The following is a 21,270-nucleotide window of genomic DNA, read 5'->3' on the forward strand; positions in this document are numbered from 1 at the left end:
GACAATTGTAAGTTCAGCCAAGCAATTGTATAAATTCCAAAAAGTTCGCAGTTAAGAAAATATTTTTAAGAGGGTTGCCACCTGTTTAAATTTTTTTCCAAAACAGTTTGGGGTTCAATCAAATAATTGTATAAGTATCAAAAAGTTTATAGTTAAAAAAAATTTTTTTTTGGTGGGTTACCACTTTAAAAAAAAAATTATATAAATTAATAACAATGGAATATTGTAATATTGTTATTGTTATGAAAAATGGCCCGAAAAGCGCTTCTATTGAAAAATAGTTTCAACGATTGAGTGATATTCGAAAATTTTAAAGAAAACAAAATTTCAAAAGGTTGCCATATGTTAAGAAAGTTTTCCAAGACAAAAGTTCAATCAAACAATCGCATAAGTTCCAAAAGTTTGAAGTTAAAAAAATATCTTTAGAAGAGTTGCCACCTGTTAAAAATTTTTTCAAGACAATTGTAAGTTTAATCAAACAATTGTATAAGTTCTAAAAAGTTTACTGTTAAAAAAAAAATTGGGAAGGTTGACACTTTTTTAAAAAAATATAGATGAATAAATTAAATTAGTAATATATGTATATAAAAATGGGCCGATAAGAGCTTCAATTAAAAATTATATTTGAACAGAGTTGCCACCTGTTTGCAGAATTGTTATAAAATTGTTGAGATAAATAAAATATTACAATATGGGTATGAACATAGGCTTTTAATGAAAAATAATCATATATCTCAGAGTCGCCACTAAATTGGAGGCACAACAATTCAACTTTTTTTTTTTTAATATAATGAAGTTTACTACGAAAAATATAACTAAAATCTCAGACCGATGTTTCAAGAGCTGATCATTTACAAGAAGTATAAATTAAAACAAAAATGTTATAGTTTTTCTACAGATCCTATTTAATCATGTCCGTCTGTACACTCGTATACGCAAACAATACTCTCGGCTCGGTCTGAGATTTGGCACACATTCTGAACTCCCCAAGAAGCTGCTCAGTTGTCGAAGTTGCTGGTAACAGTCTACTAGAGCATACAACTGCCATACAAACTGAACGAACAGAATCGAGGCCTTATAAGGAAAACCTTTTTATTTGAAAATGGTTATTGTCCAAGGCAACAGTGTAAGCTCCATACAGTGTAAGCGCCATACAAACTGAACAATCAAAATCAAAGTCTCGTTTGAACACTTTTTTATTTGCTGAGTTTTCTTTAGGAAAACTGACATGTCTAACGGCAACGGCACCGGTACAATCTCCTAAATAATTATTCATAAAATAAATCAGCTTCTTATAAGAAATCTTTTTTACTTGTGAAGCTGGTAATAATTGCTGCTCACTACTTCATCTTGGAACTATCCGCTTAAATGACAGCTAATAAATTTACTATCGGGTAGGTTAGCATACATATGTATGGACACACAAAGTGATTTACATTTAGAATAAACAGATCTTGCTTAGTTAATCAGTCGTTGGGGTCAAATAATAAATGTTGACACTTTGCGACGTTGGCGATACTACTTTATCAGCATGAAGAGGCGCAGAGGCAGACAGTGTGCTCTATATATTTAAATGTATATTGAAGTGTTTATATATCTGCATATTTATATATATATATATGAATATGTATGTGTATTTGATATTTTATGTATAGTTATATACAAACATATGAGCTCACAAGTGATATGAAGATAATTATAGTACTCGTAGCAAGTTGAAAAACTTAGGAGCAGAGGCATCGTTGAAATTGCTACAGCCTAGCTTGCTTTGTTTAGAAAAAAGTTTCAGAATGTGAGAAAAATATGTATATAAGTATGTACTGAATGTACTTTTCATTTACCTAATTAAGCATGTAAACATTTAAATGCTCACTCAAGTCTAGGCATGGTGGCAATTTATCAAATGAAAACTAGTAATTATGGAAATTATCACTTCCTATCTCAATTTATGAGGTTGTTTAAGATGATTTCTTTCAAAAGTTTGAAAAAACAAGAACATGAAATGTATGTAAGGTTTAATCTAATATATTCAGTATTAATATTTATTAAAAATTTTCTAACACAAAAAACTATATAGGCTAAATTTATACATAGATCATATAAGACAGGCTCTAAACAGTTTTTAAAACACGTCGAATATTTTTTAAGAATTAGAATGCCAAATGTTTACGAAATTGATTCAAAACTTTTGTTTTTAAAAATTTTTATCAAAATTATTATTTTATAAAATGTTTATTTAATAGATCGCTACACTGCTCGATTTGATGTCTATTCATCCTTAGAAATTATCATTGATATAGGACAAAAATCATAGACTTCTAAAAAGAGAGATGGAAATGTGTACGTATAACATATTATCTGTTCTTAGTTAGACAAGATTCAAAGTTTGCTCAAACCGTTTTCGCTTTATTTGTATATTCACTATATATAATTTGCAATTTTGAAGTTAGATGGTAGCCCTATGGCAATACTTTAAGATATATGTACATTTAAAATCTTTAAAAAGTTTACCGAATAATTTCCCTTATAAACCCATTAATTTTTAATCAAATTTAAAGTTGAATTTTGTATATATAAATTGATATACACACATTAGGGTGACACTGAAGCTAATTAAACTTATTTAATTTTTTAAAATAAAACAATGCTAACCACATAGAAAATTATGAAGAAGATAGACTTTACCGCATATTCTAGCAGTTTATGTGTATTATATATATGTGTACATTAGTGAGGTCCAAAAAATTTTCAGTGAAAGTTTTGGAGTAAAATTTCCAAAATCTCACAAAAGATTATCAAATAGGTGATTCCATAATTTTCACACAAATTTTAGTTCAGTTGGATATAGTTAGGGTGTGTCTCTTCGAAATTTTAGAAAAAGTTCGGAAAGGCGGTGTCGAAGACAAAACATTTTTTTGCTAATATTTGCAAATAAATACATATAGAAAACGATTCCAATTATAAAAATTTTTCAAATATATTCTACAAATTAGTGTGGTTAAAAAATTATAATTTAAAATTTTCGAAGCGAAAAAGAATTTTAAATTTAAAAACCAAAAAATATTTTTTCCCACCCTAATATATATATATATATTTTACAACTTTGATAAATATTTAAGTGTATGTGAAATCATTTTTATATATATATTTGTGTTGGATATTAAAGAAAAAAAGGGGGATATCAAGCGAAAAGAGAATTTAAATTTAAATTTTATAATTTTTTCTATTTAAATTTTCTTTCGCTGGCTTTCCCTTTTTCACCTTTTAATATTCAACACAAATGAATGCATAAAAAATGATTTAAAATATACTTAAATATTTGCCAAAGTTATGAAATATTTATTAGGGTGGCTCTAAAAAATAAAAAAATATTTTTTTCGCTTGTTACTCTTACAAGTACATAGGTACACGAAAACGAAAAAAATTGTAGAAGATTTTTCGAAACATAATTTTCTACAAAACCTACGAAACGAGATATTTTTTCAAGTAGTCGAAAGCGTGATATGAATTTTTCTATCGGATAATAAGAAAAAAGCTGTAAGAAGTACGACATTCTCGCTACAAATATGAGCTTATACGTTTAGCGACTTTCGTAGAAGTGTCAAAGCACATATTTTTCAGAGTACCAAACAAAAAATGTAATATTTTTTTACCCACCCTAATATTTGTTTTTATTCTTAATAGCAACCCTATGAAGAAGTAACTCTTTGGTTGTTTATCTTTTGAGGCTCTCACATTTGCAAAGTGTAATCTTTCAATTCTTTTATTAAGTATAATAAGTGTACGGTTGGCAACCCTACAATGCCGTTTCGTCGAAAATTTGTGTCCAGACCTCGTTCCAATGTTTTTGCTTTGAAACTCGAAATGTTGTTTAGTGAAAAATTAAAGCTACTTATGGGATTTTAATCATAGTTTCTCATAGCTTCATTCTTTTTAAACAGCCTGAGAGCCTTTTAGTCGAATAAATTTAAACTTGGCAAGCAGCTTGCCAAATTGTTGTGAAATGAAATCAGTTAAAAGCGTATTTTTGGTTATCTACTGACAAACATACATTTTTAGTAGTCTCAAAGCCTTCAACAAAGTAAATATTTGCAAGGGTTACACTGGCGATTTTAACATACATATAAAAATTTTTCGATATTAAGCGGCCGAGCTTCACATAAACAATTGGGCAGCCGTGACGCTCCCAACATTTCGCTAATTGATGGGACAAACAAAGATGACTGACGGGCCAAGCTAAAAGGTGATAAGCGAAACTTCAAAAGTGGAATATAAAGTAGAAAACATAATACCAATATCACAAACAAAAAAATAGTAAAATATAAAAAGTATAAAAAATGAAAATAAAAACAGAAAAAGGAAAACGAAAGAAATATTTAATAAGCTCATACGTGGAATTTTGACAAAAATTTACATACTTAAATACATCACCACATAGCAAAATGTGAAAACACAAAAAATATGAATATATATATATCTATATGTATATGAGACCATCATAGGCGCCAATAAAAACAACAATAGCAGCGAATCTGTGCTGACGTTCATGCTCCAGCCCGAGACTTTTCGATCTACAAACTACCGGTCACACATATGTTATGTATTGTTGTTGCATTAGTCGGTATATAACTACATAAATGTTTTTGTGTTTTTTTTTCATTATCGCTGGCAATTTGTCATTCCGTTTTCAATTTCAACTGGCCTTCCAGCCTGCGCTCAGCGCTTTGCACGATCAGTTACTGTTTGGACGAAGCTTAGTGAAGATCGCAACTGAAAGCGGCTTCAACTCACAACTCATTTAAGATTCTGTGTGCGTGTATTTGCTTGTTGTTTTTGTTTTATTTTTACTCAACACATTATTAGTGTTTTGTGTAGGGCTTTGAACATGAAAATCCTTCTGGTATTTTCACTTTTCATTGCCGCCACTTTGGCCAACAAAGTGGGCAGCGCGGTACCGGCTGGACCCAAGAAACATATGGTCTGCTATTACGATTCATCGAGTTTCGTTAAGGAGGGTGAGTAAGGGGCTTGTATAAACAGATTTTTATTAGAAACGGTGAATGTTGCGTAATAGAAAATTGACTAGAAATGCTGCTTAGGAGAGCTGAAGTGTTTACGAAATAGAAGTTTGTGGTTTCAATTAAGTGAAAACCACAAAAAAGTTGACTGAAACTGATTTAGCTGTGTGTTAAGTGTAAATTCAGTATTTAGTAATCATTTGTGCTTAATTTCCGTTAAGCGAGAAAAAGCACCGGTCGCTTGTGTGGGTGTGTGTGTATACATATGTGGAAAAAACTGGAAATATAGTAAATAGTAATTATCATAAACAGCAGAAGCACTGTGTTGACTTGCTGACCCGGTTGAAAGATAAGCGGTGTGAGGAGGCACTAAGCTGAGGAATGAAGAGTTTCTAAGAATTGCATATTTCTATGAAGTTTCAATTGAATTATATGACAGTAAAAATTACACAGTGTAGAAACTTCGACTATTATCAAGTAAAATTTATGAAATCGAAGGGAAAATTATGGGCATACTTAAGTATAATTAAATAAATAGAATACCATGTGTAAATACAGCATACAAAGAATGATATATACATACATATGTCGAAAGGTTGTCAACTGTTTAACCATTTTCAATCGAAAAAATATATAAGATAAAGAGGGATAAAAAACTAAACAAAAAGGTACCAGAAAATTGAAATACAACTTAAAATATCTTATTATTCGTTATTATTTATTTTATTGCCTTTAAAGTAATCCCAACTAGATGGTATTTTCAGTTCTCGAAACACTTTTCTTAAACAGTTTTTGGGATGGGATTATACTATATCATCTATCTACTGAAAACGGGTTCCACTCCGATGATTGTTGATTACTTTCCATGTTAAACTCATAAAAACATGCCTCATGGGGAGTTATAGTGATCTCCATGAAAGTGGGATCGGAATTCATACGATTAAGCTTGTAAAAAGAGACCTGTTTATGGTACTGTTTTTTGGAAAAAAATTATGCTTTATCGAGACGAGTTGAGCAAGAACGCGTTTCATACCAAAATTATTCGAACAGACTCGCGAGAGATGTCGACTTCTCTTGCGATCTCTCTAACTCTTGCCTGACGATTATCAACCACCACATTCTTCGGCTTTTTAATATTTTCATCAGTTGAAGAGGTCGAAGGACATCTAGAACGAAGTCTTCAACGATTTCTCGACCGTCTTTGATGGCTTTGTACCACTCGCAGGCTTATGTTCTTAATAAAACTGTCTCCTGCACACGAAACCTAAATGCTGTTCTGTAGCTAGAGACAGCCGCTACATGCCAATATCCATATACATATGTAAGTAGTTGATTATAAATAAAGAATTTTGAGTTTAATCTATGTCTCTTAGACTCACAAACTTACCAATTTCTATAATGACATTATAATGCGTTGTCAAAAAAGTCTTGCGGTATCTTTTATTGAAATTTTTTTTTATTGAAATTGAAATAAATTGTTGATGACTCATGCCCAGCTCTTGACCGATGCTACGGCTGCTACTATGCCGGTCTCTTTCGACCAATTCAACGATTTTATCGCAATTTTCGACGACAGGCCTTCCGGAGCGTGGCGCATCTTCGACCACCTCTACACCAGAACGAAAACGTTGAAACCATCGTTGTGCGGTGGAATTGGAAACTGTATCGGGTCCATAAACTGCACAAATTATATTGGCGGCTTGAGATGCATTTTTTCCTTTATCGTAGTAGTACTGTAAAATATGCCGTATATTCTCTTTATTTTGCTCTATGTTTGCGACGCTATAACTCACAAACGACTTAAAAGAAACGACAATCAATCAAACACGTGTTAGCGCGTGAAATGAGCTTTCCAAAAAGGTATAGCATGACCCGATGCGACGAATAAAACTAGAACTACGCGCTTTCATTGCCAACTAGCGAAAATACCGCAAGACTTTTTTGACAACCTATTATATGTAGGTCATGGTTTGGAACTCAGATATCTCAGACGGCATCCCTAGCGCAAGTAAGCGAAGACTTGTACCTATTTAAGGCGACGATTTTACTTCTATATACTCACTGTATAATTTTTATTTAAGCAAGAACTTTGAAAGCATTATAATGACGTCGGCGAAATTGTTCAAAAAATATTCCAAATTATGAATTGTATCTCTTTATGAGTTCACACTCATATGGCAATTATCCGCAATTTGTCCATCATCCTAAAGAACGATAGCTATCGATAGCCCTCAAAATAACAATTCTTGCCAACTTTCCTTTTCTCCATGCTTTCTACTTCATTTTTTACGTTATAACATTATTAGTTTCTCATCAACAATTAATGACAAACCTCGCTGACAGTTTTCTCCACTTCGCTCGCTAATATCCAGTACCATATACCACTGTATATCTTATAATGAGCAGAAATTCATATTTGTAATTAGTTTCTCTAACTATATGTCGATAGTCAGGCGGCAATGGACTTAAGGCAATACGTCAAAGAATGTCCTTAGAAGCAAGGTTGTAGTAAATGTAGCGGCTTGATGGATCAAGTTATGAAGTAATGCCTTAGGCGCATACAGAAACATCAAGATCATGTGCAAGAGAGCTGAAACAAAACTCTCAAGCTCACTTTACTCACAGGGTCTCGAAAAGACTTAAGAATGATTGTTGGCCAAGCCACAGGTCACAACTTACTGGAGAGTCGCTTAGACAGTATAAAGATAACAGAAAGAGCAGGGAAGTAAGGATGAAACATATATTCTCTTTATGAACGGCCTTATCTATTACTCGGCCTGGATATCTAGGAGCTTTGCAGTTCAAGGACTGGATGAAGTGTGTGAATTAAGTCTCTATTGAACTTTGCAAATTGATGAAGATGGTTCATGGAAAATCAAATATTGTTTAATATCATCTTAATATTATTTAAAATTGCTATTGATTTGCTAATTAGCTGAAGTTTAAAATTTTAATCTCTCCCACTTCTATTCTCTTTCAGGTCTCGGTAAACTTATAATTGATGATCTTGAACCGGCGCTGCAGTTCTGCGACTACCTTGTCTACGGTTGGGCAGGCATTGAACGCGATTCGCACAAAGCCGTCTCGCTCAATCAAAACTTAGACTTGGATTTGGGTAAAGGTCTATACCGCACCGTTACACGTCTAAAGCGCAAATACCCAACCTTGAAGGTGTTGCTTGGTTTGGGCGGTGATAAGGATATTGAGACCAGCGAAGATGCCAAAGACTTGCCAAACAAATATCTCGAATTGTTGGAGAACCCAGCTGGACGTGCGCGTTTCATTAACACCATCTATGCTTTGGTGAAGACCTATGGTTTCGATGGACTCGATGTTGCCTGGCAGTTCCCTAAAAACAAACCAAAGAAGGTGCACGGCGGTTTGGGTAGCTTGTGGAAGGGTTTCAAGAAGGTCTTCTCTGGCGATCACATTGTGGATGAAAAGTCTGAGGAACATAAGGAACAGTTCACCGCTTTGTTGCGTGATGTCAAAAATGAATTCCGTCCGGACAGTCTGTTGCTCTCGACCACTGTGCTGCCCAATGTGAACTCGTCGCGTAAGTTCGATTTATTTTGAGAATTTTAAACAACTTTCATAAATATTTTTTTACTTTACCGACAGTGTTCTATGATGTGCCCGCTATTGTTAACTACTTGGACTTTGTAAACTTGGGCGCCTTTGATTTCTACACACCCGAACGCAATCCCGAAGTTGCCGATCTGCCTGCGCCACTGTTCGATCTACCCGAACGCAATCCCCAATTCAATGTACACTACCAAGCACAATATTGGTTGCGTAACAATTGCCCCGCCTCCAAATTGAATGTGGGCGTACCCACATATGGCCGTGTTTGGAAGTTGACCGATGACTCTGGCGAGACTGGCGTGCCACCTGTCGCCAAGGTTGAGAATGAAGCACCCGCTGGACCAAACACACAAATCAAAGGTCTTTACAGCTGGCCCGAAGTGTGCGCTCTGTTGCCGAACACCAACAATGCCTATGGCAAAGGTGCCAATTTGGCATTGACCAAGGTCGGCGATCCAACACGCCGCACAGGCAATTATGCCTACCGCTCGGACGAGAAGAGCAGCGGTCATGGCTTGTGGGTGGGCTATGAAGATCCCGACACCGCAGCTGAGAAGGCCGGCTATGTGCGTCAATTCAATTTGGGTGGCGTGGCACTGTTTGATTTGTCATTCGATGACTTCCGTGGTTCCTGCACTGGCGATAAATATCCCATACTGCGTGCCATCAAATACCGCTTGGTGAACTAAGCGTGAGCGGTGCGCAATTCACATGACTCGATGATATTTTTCTTTTTGACTTTTCACGACTTCACATTTTTGCATGTTTATATTTGAATGAGTAAAAGAATTGAAAAATTTTATAATTGCAAATTTGTTATTCAATAACTTTTTTTCTGAATTTTTATATATTTCTAGTTTTAAGTTGCGCACTTTATTGTTAAGAGAACTTTTACTGAGTCCACAGCTGAGAGTTTCCGAGAGGAGTTTTGCAATAATAATTCTTTGATAATATGTTATGACACTTGTTGGTGTTTCATTTGTTAAGTTAGGAATATATAACGTTTAGGTTCAGAGCTCTGACTATGGAAATACCGTTATTAAAATGGAGTCCTTGTAAAACCTTAATCAAATGTCCTTCTATTATATTGAAGATCTCAAGGCACATTTCATTTAAAACTCAGTATGGTAAAAGAGATTGTGTTACGTTGGTTCAAGGTCCGCAAACACACAAATGAAAACGTTGGGGATTTTATAAAGTATATATGTATATATAAATGGTCAGCCAACGAGCTGGATCTATTTAGTCATGTTGATCTGTCCCTCTGTATATATGTGAACTAGTCCCTCAGTTTTTGAGATATCGACTTGGCATTTTTCCCACGCCCTTTTCTCATCAAGAAGTTATTTACTTATGGAAACTGCTCATATAGGAAGTCTTTAGCATATAGCTGCCATAGAAACTGAACGATCTAACATAAGCTCGTGTAGGGAAAACTTTTTTATTTGACAAGATATCATCAAAAAATTTGACACAGATTATTATCTTCGTCATAGCTACAATTTCCAGAAAAAATTTTCAGATCGGATAACTATAGCATATAGCTGTCATACAAACTGATCATCATTCTCAAGTCTTTCTATAGAAAACTCTTTTATTTGTCAATATATCTTCACCAAATTTTACACAGATTATTATTTAACACAGCGCTACGATGTCTAGAGAAATTGTTTAGATCGGATCACCCTAACATATAGCTGCCATACAAACTGATCAATCAAACTGAAGTTCTTGTATGGAAAAGTTTTTTATTTGTTAATATATCTTAACAAAATTTGCCACAGAATAGTATTAAAAGCATCGCCACAATTTCCAAAACACCTGTTCAGATCGGACTACCCTAACATATAGCTGCCATACAAACTGATCAATTGCACTAAAGTCTTTGTATAGAAAACTTTTTTATTTGTCAATATATTTTCACGAAATTTTACACAGATTATTATTTAAGACAGCGCTACGATGTCTAGAGAAATTGTTCAGATCGAACCACCCTAACATATAGCTGCCATACAAACTGATCAATTAAACTCAAGTTCTTGTATGGAAAAGTTTTTTATTTGACAATATATCTTCATAAAATCTGGAATATATTATTGGCTAATACATAGGCATAATCTCTGAAAATATTGTTCAGATCGGATCACCCTAACATATAGCTGTCATACAAACTGACCGATCGAACTCATGTCCTTGTATGGAAAGTTAAATTTTTTTTTTTAATTTACAAGGTATTATCAACCCAAGAATAGCTCAAATGTCAGAATAGAGCTGTTAAAGAAAATATGAGAAAGTTACCAGATGTATTTAGTTATAAAATTTCATTAAAAAAAAACGGAAATAGAAACGAAGTACAAAAAACTGTTAGCCGGAATGCTCTTTTTCTACTGCAATATTTTCCTGCATACGAAATCTACGCAGTAAGTTCCAAATGCAAGTATCTTTTTGCATGTAGACGCACACACCCACACGCACGTGTTAATGCACATTGCACTCTTGACGCCTAAAAGTAGTCTATTATCAGTAGTAAATAAATGAGAAAGATCTCTCACACACACACAAACGCAAAATCAAATAAATAACTTTAATGGAATAGCTGAAAGTGGCGCGAACAAAAGCAGCAATTCGCACTTGCCAAATAAATAGCGAAAAAGTGAAAAATACGCGCCAGGCAAGCGCAATGTGCTGGCAAGCGTAAATGCGGCGGTACAATGTGGCAAGGCAAGCCGTAAAGTGCAGACACACTCCAACAACGAGTGGAGAGCAGCTGAAGAGCAGCAAAACGGCAAAACGAAAATTCCGCCACTCAGGTGGGCGGCACACACACACACACACACACACATATATATATATATAAGCGCATTGAACGCGCCGAAGCATGAACTCAGGCGGGCACCCGAGCGTGCGGGGCAGCAGACCAGGTGCACGCCGTGTCAGGGTTAAATTTATCACCGCCACTGAAAGGTGAAACAAACAACAACAAAATGTTACACAAATATATAAATTTATAAGCGCACATCACAGTTGCACGTATATCTTTTGAAGGATATATCTGCAGCGCTGTATATCTTGCTGTATTTATTTATTTTTGCTGCTTTTTATTTTTATTGCTCCGACCGCCATTTTTACGAGCTGCGAGTTGTGCGCCGCAACAAGCTCGAATCTGCACGTTTCGGTTATACTTTTTATTATATAAGCAGAGTGCGCGGTCACATGACCCTAATGCAAAGCGGATGCGGATACAGGAACCTATTTCCGGCATTTCGTTTTACAACTATTGTTGTTAGTTTTGTTGTTGTTTTTTTTATAGCCATCAGGCTTTTGTTCGAGTGAAAATTTATTATGATTAAACGCCGCGGTGTTGACGGTGTTATGGGTTGGCGTAATTTGTGTGGAAATTTGCTTCACTTTAAGTGTGGTAGACCATTCAGTTTTTTGCTGAAACGTGGCGTTGTTAAATTAGAAGCATACCTTTAGACGATTTGGAATTGTAAAAAGAAGAATGTGGCTTGGACATGCAACGTCTTATTGTTTAAGGGAGTATTGTCAAATATGTTCATTAAAATGTTGTTCTAGTGGTTTTCAGTTTGTAGAAACAAAATAAAATTTTAAAATACTCAGTAAGAGAATAATGTGTTGAAACATAACCTTTCTAATTTAAAGGTTATACAAAAATAGACATTACAAATTTAAAGTGATTTTTACTTCATATGAAACAAGTGATAGGGAAGGATAGGTAAGATAGCTGATACCTCAGCTTTGACTTACTTAGACTGTTGTGTACAGTTCCTTATAAAAGCATGCGAAAAACTCCTCTAGTTGCATATCAGCCTTCGGCCAACAGTCAAAACGAACTGCAAGAGGTCAAAAGGGCTCCTACCCGTTCCCATAGCGCGGTTAATGAGATGGTAGTGCCTATCCTAGCATGCTGATTAAACTTACAGTTCCCTGCAGTACTGCGCTCACCAGGCTCCCAAGCCAGTCTAATTATAAAATAGCTCGATTCGAGAGATAAGGAGTCTAGACATCCTTTCACAAGTTTTGAGCGCATAGTTAGAGAACTCAAGGCTGGTTTGCTATCGGTATGGATAGCCACCACTCTGAAGCAGGCTACGCTAAGGGGCATTAGATCTACTGCTACTTTTATGGCAGGCACCTCCGCTTTGAAGACGCTGCAGTGATCAGGAAGCCTAAAACTGGAGCTGATGAGAAGTTCCCGACAGTATGATCTTCCACCAACGGGGAGCGAGGAGCAAGTTTTGATCCATCCATAAAAAAGCACACAGCAACTCTTCTCCAGCGACTCCTTCGCACACATACCTCCCCTGAATTAGTACCCAGATTCTCTTAGCAAGATATTTAGTGTCATGTTGAATATATTCGAGAAGATAAAATATACAAAACTATTATTCAGAATTATACGCAGATTTTCATACTGAAGGCTTAACCTTCGATCAGTTTGTAAAATACACAAAAGTTGTAAAAATAAAGAAGAGAAGTTACGTATATAAAGCTTTCATATACTTATTGGGTTGTCAGCTTTTTTGGAGCTTAATAGGAAAGAGCTTTGAACTTGAGTTTTTGAAACAAAAACTCCTTGTCGTCATTTAACCACAAATTCGACAAAACTGTTTAAATTAGAGAGCTTTAAAGCTCTGAAGAATTTTTCGTGAAAGATTTTCAAAATTTGTAGTATTTTTACACTGGAATCGTTAAGGTTGTTTGTTGAAAAAAGCTCTTCGAACCGGTTGTATAGCCGTAAAATATTAATTTGTTTGTTTAAATAATAGAAGGGTTTCAGCGCGTCCTAGATAAAGAATAAATAAACTTTCGAAGCTTTGGAGTTTCTGTTGAGCTTTTTGTAAAGCTTATTTTTACTTAAGTAAAGTTGATATTTTATAATTATTTTAATATTTACTGTAAAGCTTTAATGCAAGTGTGAGCAAAAATTCCAAAAACACGATTTTTCCACTGAAATTGTTAAGTTTGTTTGTTCAAAAAAGCTCTTTAGAATATTAAAATTAACTATACAACTCTTAAAGAGCTTTGAAGTTTTTTCAGCATGCTTTTCGAAAAAGCGTATTTCTGTTTAAATTAAGTTGATATTATTTATTTATTGAAAAGCTTTGAAACAAATGCTGGCTAAATACCGTACTTATCTAGTATTCAATTTAGAATAACTTTTCACTGAAACTATTAAGTTTTTTTGCTGAAGAGAGCTTTTCTAACGCCAAATAGTGGAACTCATATTATTTTCTTTGATCACATAACTTTAGAGCTTAAGTGCGATTAAAATTATAGACACACAAAAAGCTTTAAAGTTTTTTCCCCTTTCATAGTTCTTTCTGTTTGTAGAAAAAAGCTCTTACAGCCAATGAAATGATGGAGATCATATAACTTTGTGTATTCAAATAACTGAAAGACCTAATCGCGACTAAGCTTAGAATTTTGTAAAGCTTTGTAGTATTGAACTTTCTATGAAGCTTTTCGGAAGCGAAAAATTTCGTCCATACATATTTTATGATCTATGTTTATTATACAAATTTTATTAAAGTTGTTAAAAATTTAAAAAGCTCTCGAAACTCTTATCACGAAAGCTGTTTTGTAAACAAAAGTCAGTAATTTGTAATAATTTATTCACGTAAATAAAAAGCTTCTAGCGTAGCGGTAAAATCTGAAAATACTAAAAGCTTACCTTAAGAGTGATGCTTGTAAAAGTCTGCCATTTACAAAAATAGTTTAGTTACTAAAAAAAATATATTATTAATTTTTTTTTTCTCAAAATAATTTATATGTAAAAGATTTCATTTGCTCTTCGTCTTAACAGCTTTTAAGTTTTAAATTTCATATGTAAATAATGTTTAAAAATTACTTCAAACCAGAAATCATTGAAAAAACATTCGAAGTTAAACAATTTAATTTTAATTGTATCATAAATTCAACGAATGTTTTCACTTGCTTATGCCACCCTTGCCATCATGCTTTCAGTTGAAAAATTCAAGAGATTTTAATTACAATATCAAGCGCGCAAACAAATGCCTGGCGACCCTTGTCACGTAGAAAATTACAAGCCGGTATGGAGTGTAGAATGTCTCAAAAGGACATGTTTATTTCCAGCCAAAATATTTGCGCAAATTTCACATTCCACAAAGACAGCTATTAGAATGCCTGAATGAGGTATTGTTGCCATTTTGCCTCACGCTTTACAATTGTTCTATATGTTTATATTAACAGACAGCAAATGAATTATTAGCTGCGGAGAAATTGACACAAAGCGACGTGAATATTTGGATGCATACATAGATATATATATATATATATTTGTAGATATACATGTACTTAGTAGCAAAAATTCGCCTTCAATTCTCTTTACATTTTATTTTTCTTCAAAATCTTTTTTCGTTTTTTCCGCTTGCCTTACTGCATAATTATGCCAATTATGCGGCAAGTGAACACCAAAAACATTTCACTTGATTTATATGGAAGCAACTAGGAGTAGAAGTAGAGAAGGGAGATATAGCGAGAGCGTATATAGTCAAAGGAGTTCCTGGCTGTTAACAAAGAAGGCAGCAAACAAATTATAAATAAAATTTTTTTTCTCAAATTCGACTGTAATAAATTACTGAAATATACTTGAAGCTGGCAGTAAAGTGACAACAACAAAAGCGCTTGTACATTAATTAAGTGTTTAGTAATAATGGAAGCGGAGCGAATAACACGCATTGTTGGAGGCCACGCGGGCGTATGAGTGATGTTAATTAATTTGCTTTGAGCACAGTGGTGGCGAATCAAATATTTCTGGCGTAGAGTGGGAGTGAATTGTTAAATACTTTTAAGCTAAAATGAAATGTGACACAAATATTCTTTAGTGAACAAATCTTATACATATAGTAGGCAACGCTACATTCTAATAACTGACAGCTCCTGGTGAGTGGCTTATAAATTATCAAATTTTTAATTTTATTTGCAATTGGAATACGAATAAAAAAATATTCAGTAGAGTAGAGTGAAATTTCAGAAAGCTGGCAACCTGAAAAATTGGCAGCGTTACTTCAATACATTATTTCAATATATTCCTCAGAATCACCCGTAGTAAAACACTATAGTTTTTGAACAAACTCTTTTATTTTTTTTTTAATTTTTTGCTATTTTAGTATACTACACACAGGCTAGAGCTTTTCAAGCTTTCACCTCAATGGTGCAAAGCTTTTATCTTGTTACAGAAACAACAATACTAGCAGTTATATACTGCATTCGTCATTTGGAAAATATTTGAGGTAGATCTTTTTCGAGCTTTCACGCTAAAAGTGCTAAGCTTTCATATATTTGTACGTTAGAAGCTTTCACCTCAATTGTACAAAACTTTCATTTAGTTATAGAAACAACAATATCAGCAGTAATATAATGCATTCATCACATGGAAAGTATTTGATGATACTGAGAGCTTTTTGAAGCTTTTACGCTTAAAGTGTTAAGCTTTCATATATTTGTACCATAAAAATGTAATATAAAGCGCTGAGTTAGTTTCATTAACAAAGCTTTTTTGACAAAGCCATTTCGTATGTGACTTTTGCTAAGGCTTTTCGAAGCTTTCCCTTCGTTTGAGCAAAGCTTTCACCTTGTTATAAAAACAACAATACTAGTAGTTATATACTGCATTCGTCATTTGGAGAATATTTAGGTAAAGCGTTTTGGAGCTTTCACGCTTAAAGTGCTTAGCTTTCATCTCTTCTTGCAACAGAAATACAGCTTACACGCTGAGTTAATTATATATAATTTATTTATTTTTTATTATGATACTTATAAGCTTAATGCAATTCTAGTTTTATAGAAGTCCAGATTACGTAATTTCATTAATTGTAGTTCGTTAAAATTTTTGAATTTTATTTATGATGTCAGTGAGAAGTCTAATGAGAACGCTTAGTAAGTTGAAATATCTATTCCGTATATATTTTTGTGCTGGAGCGTTTTCAAGACTTCAGATTTTGGAAAGCTTTCACATTTTTGTAAAAGAGCTTTCATCTTTTTATAGAAGAGCTTTCATCTTTTTTAGAAGAGCTTTCATCTTTTTACAGAAAATATTGCTTTAAGGTTTTAACACGTCAGTAGTAACTTGTATACGTTTAAAACAATTTAGTTTTACCAGAATCTTTTGAAGAAAAGTCTTTTCGGCATATCATGAGCTTTCAGTAAGCTCTAAGACGAAGACGAAAATCATGATTTTCACCTTAGGATATCATTTGTAGTCAGTGATAATCATATCTAGTTACTTTTCATCAATAAGAAATGACAATAAAAGCAACACTTTGTTCAGTTCTGAAGCTTAAATTATTGTTTTAAACTTTTGAAATTGTTATTATTGAAACCTTTTCATTTTTAAAGAGCTTCATTTAAACAGAAAAAAACTTTAAAAAGCTTCCTTTAAACAGAAAAAACCTTCTTTAAATGAAATTGCTTGCCAAGTGAAAATTAATATTTAAAATTGTAGCACTTAAATGAAAAGCAACCTAAATAATAAATGCCGACATAAGTACAGTTTCAAAGACAGAAAATTAAGGAAAAAAGTAAAGCAAAAACAAGGCAACAACTACGAACATTTATTGTTCTCGCTGAAGTACTCACATTACTTTTTCGGTTTTTGTTTTATTTTCACAAGCCACACACTTGAGCTCTCTGCCATTGTATGAGCACTCCACTAGACTTACGTACATCGTTTTCTTCTGATACCGGCATTCTGCTGCGCAAGCCTCAACCCATTGGGGCATTTATTAGCTTGTCGGAACGGCCCACATGTCGGCATTTATGCAATCACATAAACATTATACGCTGTGGCAGTAATGTTGAAATTACCAGACCAATGCACACAGCCATGCATACGCAGACACACATATGTATGTACACAGAGCTGCTTACAAGTCATTTAGCGAGAGTGTTGCGACGCATGAGTGCAAGAAAAACTGTAGCAAGAAGGACTGCATTGTTTTTGAAAGCACAAATACACACAAAAACACATATAAATGTATATGCATGTGCAATAAACAATGGCGCCTGGATGTATGTAAATTTCAGCATCAGCCTAGATGTATGCTTCAAGTAAACACAATTTTTAGTAGCAGTAACAATGCGGTGTTGCCAAATGTATTTTTGCAATATATATGTATATTTATATGAGTAAAGAGCTTTGTAGAAGAATACGTCTTTGATGTTGCAGTCTGTTGTTGCAGCTAAAATATTATTTCATTCAGCATGCGGTAGTAATATGCAGCACAGTTGCTGCTACCAAGAAAAGTAACTTTAATGACTGTAACTGTATACATAACTATGAATATGCAGTTGCATGAAAGTACATGTCTATGAATATACAGTTGTATTTGGAGTATAATTTACAAATCATAACAGTAATTTCTCAAATTGTTGCCACAAATTTGATAAATGTTTTGTTTCGGTAGCTATTTCGCACTAGCAACTAGATTGAGTGACTTGAGAGCGTGTGTTAATAACTTTTATTAATATTCACTTCAAATCCGCAATGTTTCACTTGTATAAGGGTGCAAAAATGCAACATATCGGGCTGCAGAAATTAGTATTTTGGTTTGGAATATTCTTAAAGGATTCGAAATAAAGTTAGTTTGAGCTTTTAACTCATTTATAAGGTATTTACGACGTATTTTTGGTACAGTTTGGTAGAGCTGCTGTTATTAGACTAAATTTTATGCATTAAACTACACAATATTCATGAGCTTGATTGAACGATTGTGTTAAAAAGGACCCGGAAATTGTAATTAAGCAAATCTGTTCGAATGATTTTGCTGGATATTTTGGGTATGAAGCGCGTTCTTGCTCGACTTGTCCCGATAAATAAATTTTTTTCAATAAGAGTATCATCAACAGGTCTCTTTGGACATGCCTGATCGTGCGAGTTCCGTGCCTACATTTATGGAGAACACTATAACTACCAATGAGACATGGGTTTATGAGTTTGACAAGCAAACAAGTCAACTTTCATCGTAATGGAGGGGAAAAAACGAGCCGAAACCAAATAAATCACGCCAAAGCTACTCAATAGTCAAGGTGATGCTCATTGTTTTTTTTTTCGATATTTGTGTTTTGTTGAATAATGACTCTGTACCGGAGGGACAGATGGTCAATAAAGAGCTCTATTTGGCCATATTGAGGCCTATGGGTGAAAACACCCGCCGAAAACGACCGGAATTGTGGAAGAACCATTCATGGATTTTATATATAACGATAGCCAGTCAGCCATAAAAGTAACTGGTACCTACCATCGAACTAAATTGGCGAAGCAGATTTATGATTGCTTCAAGACATTTTGTCGGTTTATCAGTGTGAAATCCAGCACATTTTGGGTTAAGAAAGCATTTGTCAAGTATGATTTCCTCATAGCTCAGCTATAGAGTTTACTTGGTGCGAACCTTGATGAGAGTATGATATGTGATATGGTACCAAAAATGGTTGACATCGTACGACACTTTCTTCTAATCCCTAAATTATATATATACTGATTGCCCTTTTTGCGGCTGTTCTGAAGGTGGATGTTTTGGTTACTTTCAAATCGCCATGTTCGTCTGGCTCTCTATATATACGTGAACTAGTCCCACAGTTTTTGAGATACCGTCATGAAACTCCGCAAACGTTCTTTTCCCTTCAAGAAACTATTTATTTTTCCGAATCGTCGATATCGGACAACTATAGCATATAGCTGCCATACAATCTGACCGATCAAACTCAAGTCCTTGTAGGGAAAACTTTTTTATTTGACAAGATAACTCCATAAAATTTAGTACAGATTATTGCACGAGGCGGCGGTATAATCTCCAAAGAAACTGTTCAGATCGGACCACCATTACATATAGCTGCTATATAAACTGACCCATCAAACTCAAGTCCTTGTAGGGAAAACTTTTTTATTTGACGAGGTATCTACATAAATTTTGATATAGATTATTGCACGAGAAAGCGGTATAATCTCCGAAGAAACTGTTCAGATCGGACCACCATACATATAGCTGCCATACAATCTGACCGATCAAACTCAAGTCCTTGTAGGGAAAACTTTTTTATTTGACAAGATAACTCCATAAAATTTAGTATAGATTATTGAACGAGGCGGCGGTATAATCTCCGAAGAAACTGTTCAGATCGGAGCACCATAACATATAGCTGCTATATAAACTGACCCATCAAACTCAAGTCCTTGTAGGGAAAATTTTTTTATATGACAAGGTATTATCACGGAATTTCGCAAAGACTGTTATCTAAGAAATTGCTATTACCTACCAGAAAATTATCCAGAAAGGACAAATGTAGCATATGGCAGCCATACAAACTGACCAATCAAACTCAAGTCCTCGTCACGACCATGCCAATGCCCATGCCAAATGGGCTAATGAGCTGAACGGACCAATATATTATATAGCTACCAAACAAATTGACCAACTAAAATCAGTATAAGATTTTTTAGACGCCTTTATGCCGTTTTTTCTTGTTTTAAATTATTTTTTTAAACCTTTTAAATTATATATGAATTATGTTTTAATTTTTTTTTTTGTTTTTAAGGTTATATTTTTTTATACATATTTCACACTAGTCATGTTTACGCCATTATGCTTATTTTTTGTTCCATTTTCAATTTGACATGGCTTTGTTTACGCTGCATATATGTACATACTTATAAGCAAGGCATATCTGATCTGCACATGAAATGCCGAATAATCCAATTTACACGACTGAACGGAAGCACATTAATCGCCTACAGCAACATTCACTTAACTACATAACCCTGCATGAAGTACGTAGTGTTGTTGGATTGTAGCGCAACATTTACTGCTTAAGCCCACATATAGAAGCATAACAGCAGGCGCAACAGCTCCTCAGGCGCCTAACATGCTGAACCCTTTTTGCCTAGTTGCTGCAAAGCATGTTCGCCATGTTGTTACTAACCTACAGCATCGTTTGCATGTAAAGCACACGCATACTCACACATACACATACACAGAATACAACGCAGATACTAACACACAGACATAGCCAGCCACATATAGGCGCACGCATTTGCGTTGGCGGCCACCAAAAGTTTTCCAATAAAACCTTCAATGCTAACACGCACTGAATTTTGCACTAACGGTTTTGCGGTGGCGGGAAGATGGTGTCCAAATTTAGCAACACTGTCGGCGTAATGCGTACAAAATGCGAGCGAGTTTAAACAACGAAAGCACGGAGCACGTTTAGTTGACGGCGAAAAGCAATTCAACGCAACTACGACAAGTGTCAGATACCCACACAGAAATTAATCCACTTTGTTGGATGAGCCTAGACTGGCGTGGTAACCCAATGGAGTAAAGCAGATAGACTGCAGTTGTCTTTGGATAGAAAAGGGAGTAAATAGGAGACTCAAATTATTGAGCTCAGTTAAAATGTCGTAGGGCAGAGTAGTCTCTCGTCACGCTATCTTTTATACTATTGTAAAAATTACTTCAAAGTTTAGTTTTTGTAGAATTTATGGTTTTTATAAACCGTTTGAGAATTACAGGCATTTATGCTGCTAAACGAACGTAAAATTCAAAACGAAAGGTAATTTTTTCGAAAACGTTTTTTTTTTTTGACATATCACGCGTGAGTCGTGTCTAGTTTATGCTAATATGATCGG

At 34.4% G+C, this 21,270-nt stretch overlaps 2 protein-coding genes across 7 annotated transcripts in view; one reads left to right on the forward strand and one right to left on the reverse strand.

The window, feature by feature from the left end:
* LOC126756146 (putative polypeptide N-acetylgalactosaminyltransferase 9) overlaps positions 1 to 21,270 on the reverse strand; it is a 524,546-nt gene that overhangs the window by 49,262 nt on the left and 454,014 nt on the right. The window lies entirely within an intron of this gene.
* LOC126756152 (imaginal disk growth factor 6) lies at positions 4,724 to 9,566 on the forward strand. The gene is made up of 3 exons (XM_050469004.1): positions 4,724 to 5,015; positions 7,999 to 8,574; positions 8,640 to 9,566. The coding sequence occupies exons 1-3, from the start codon at positions 4,886 to 4,888 to the stop codon at positions 9,290 to 9,292; spliced, it is 1,359 nt and encodes a 452-aa protein (XP_050324961.1). The 5' UTR covers positions 4,724 to 4,885; the 3' UTR covers positions 9,293 to 9,566.

The sequence above is a fragment of the Bactrocera neohumeralis genome, chromosome 4 (assembly GCF_024586455.1).
Source record: "Bactrocera neohumeralis isolate Rockhampton chromosome 4, APGP_CSIRO_Bneo_wtdbg2-racon-allhic-juicebox.fasta_v2, whole genome shotgun sequence".
Taxonomy (NCBI): Eukaryota; Metazoa; Arthropoda; class Insecta; order Diptera; family Tephritidae; genus Bactrocera; species Bactrocera neohumeralis.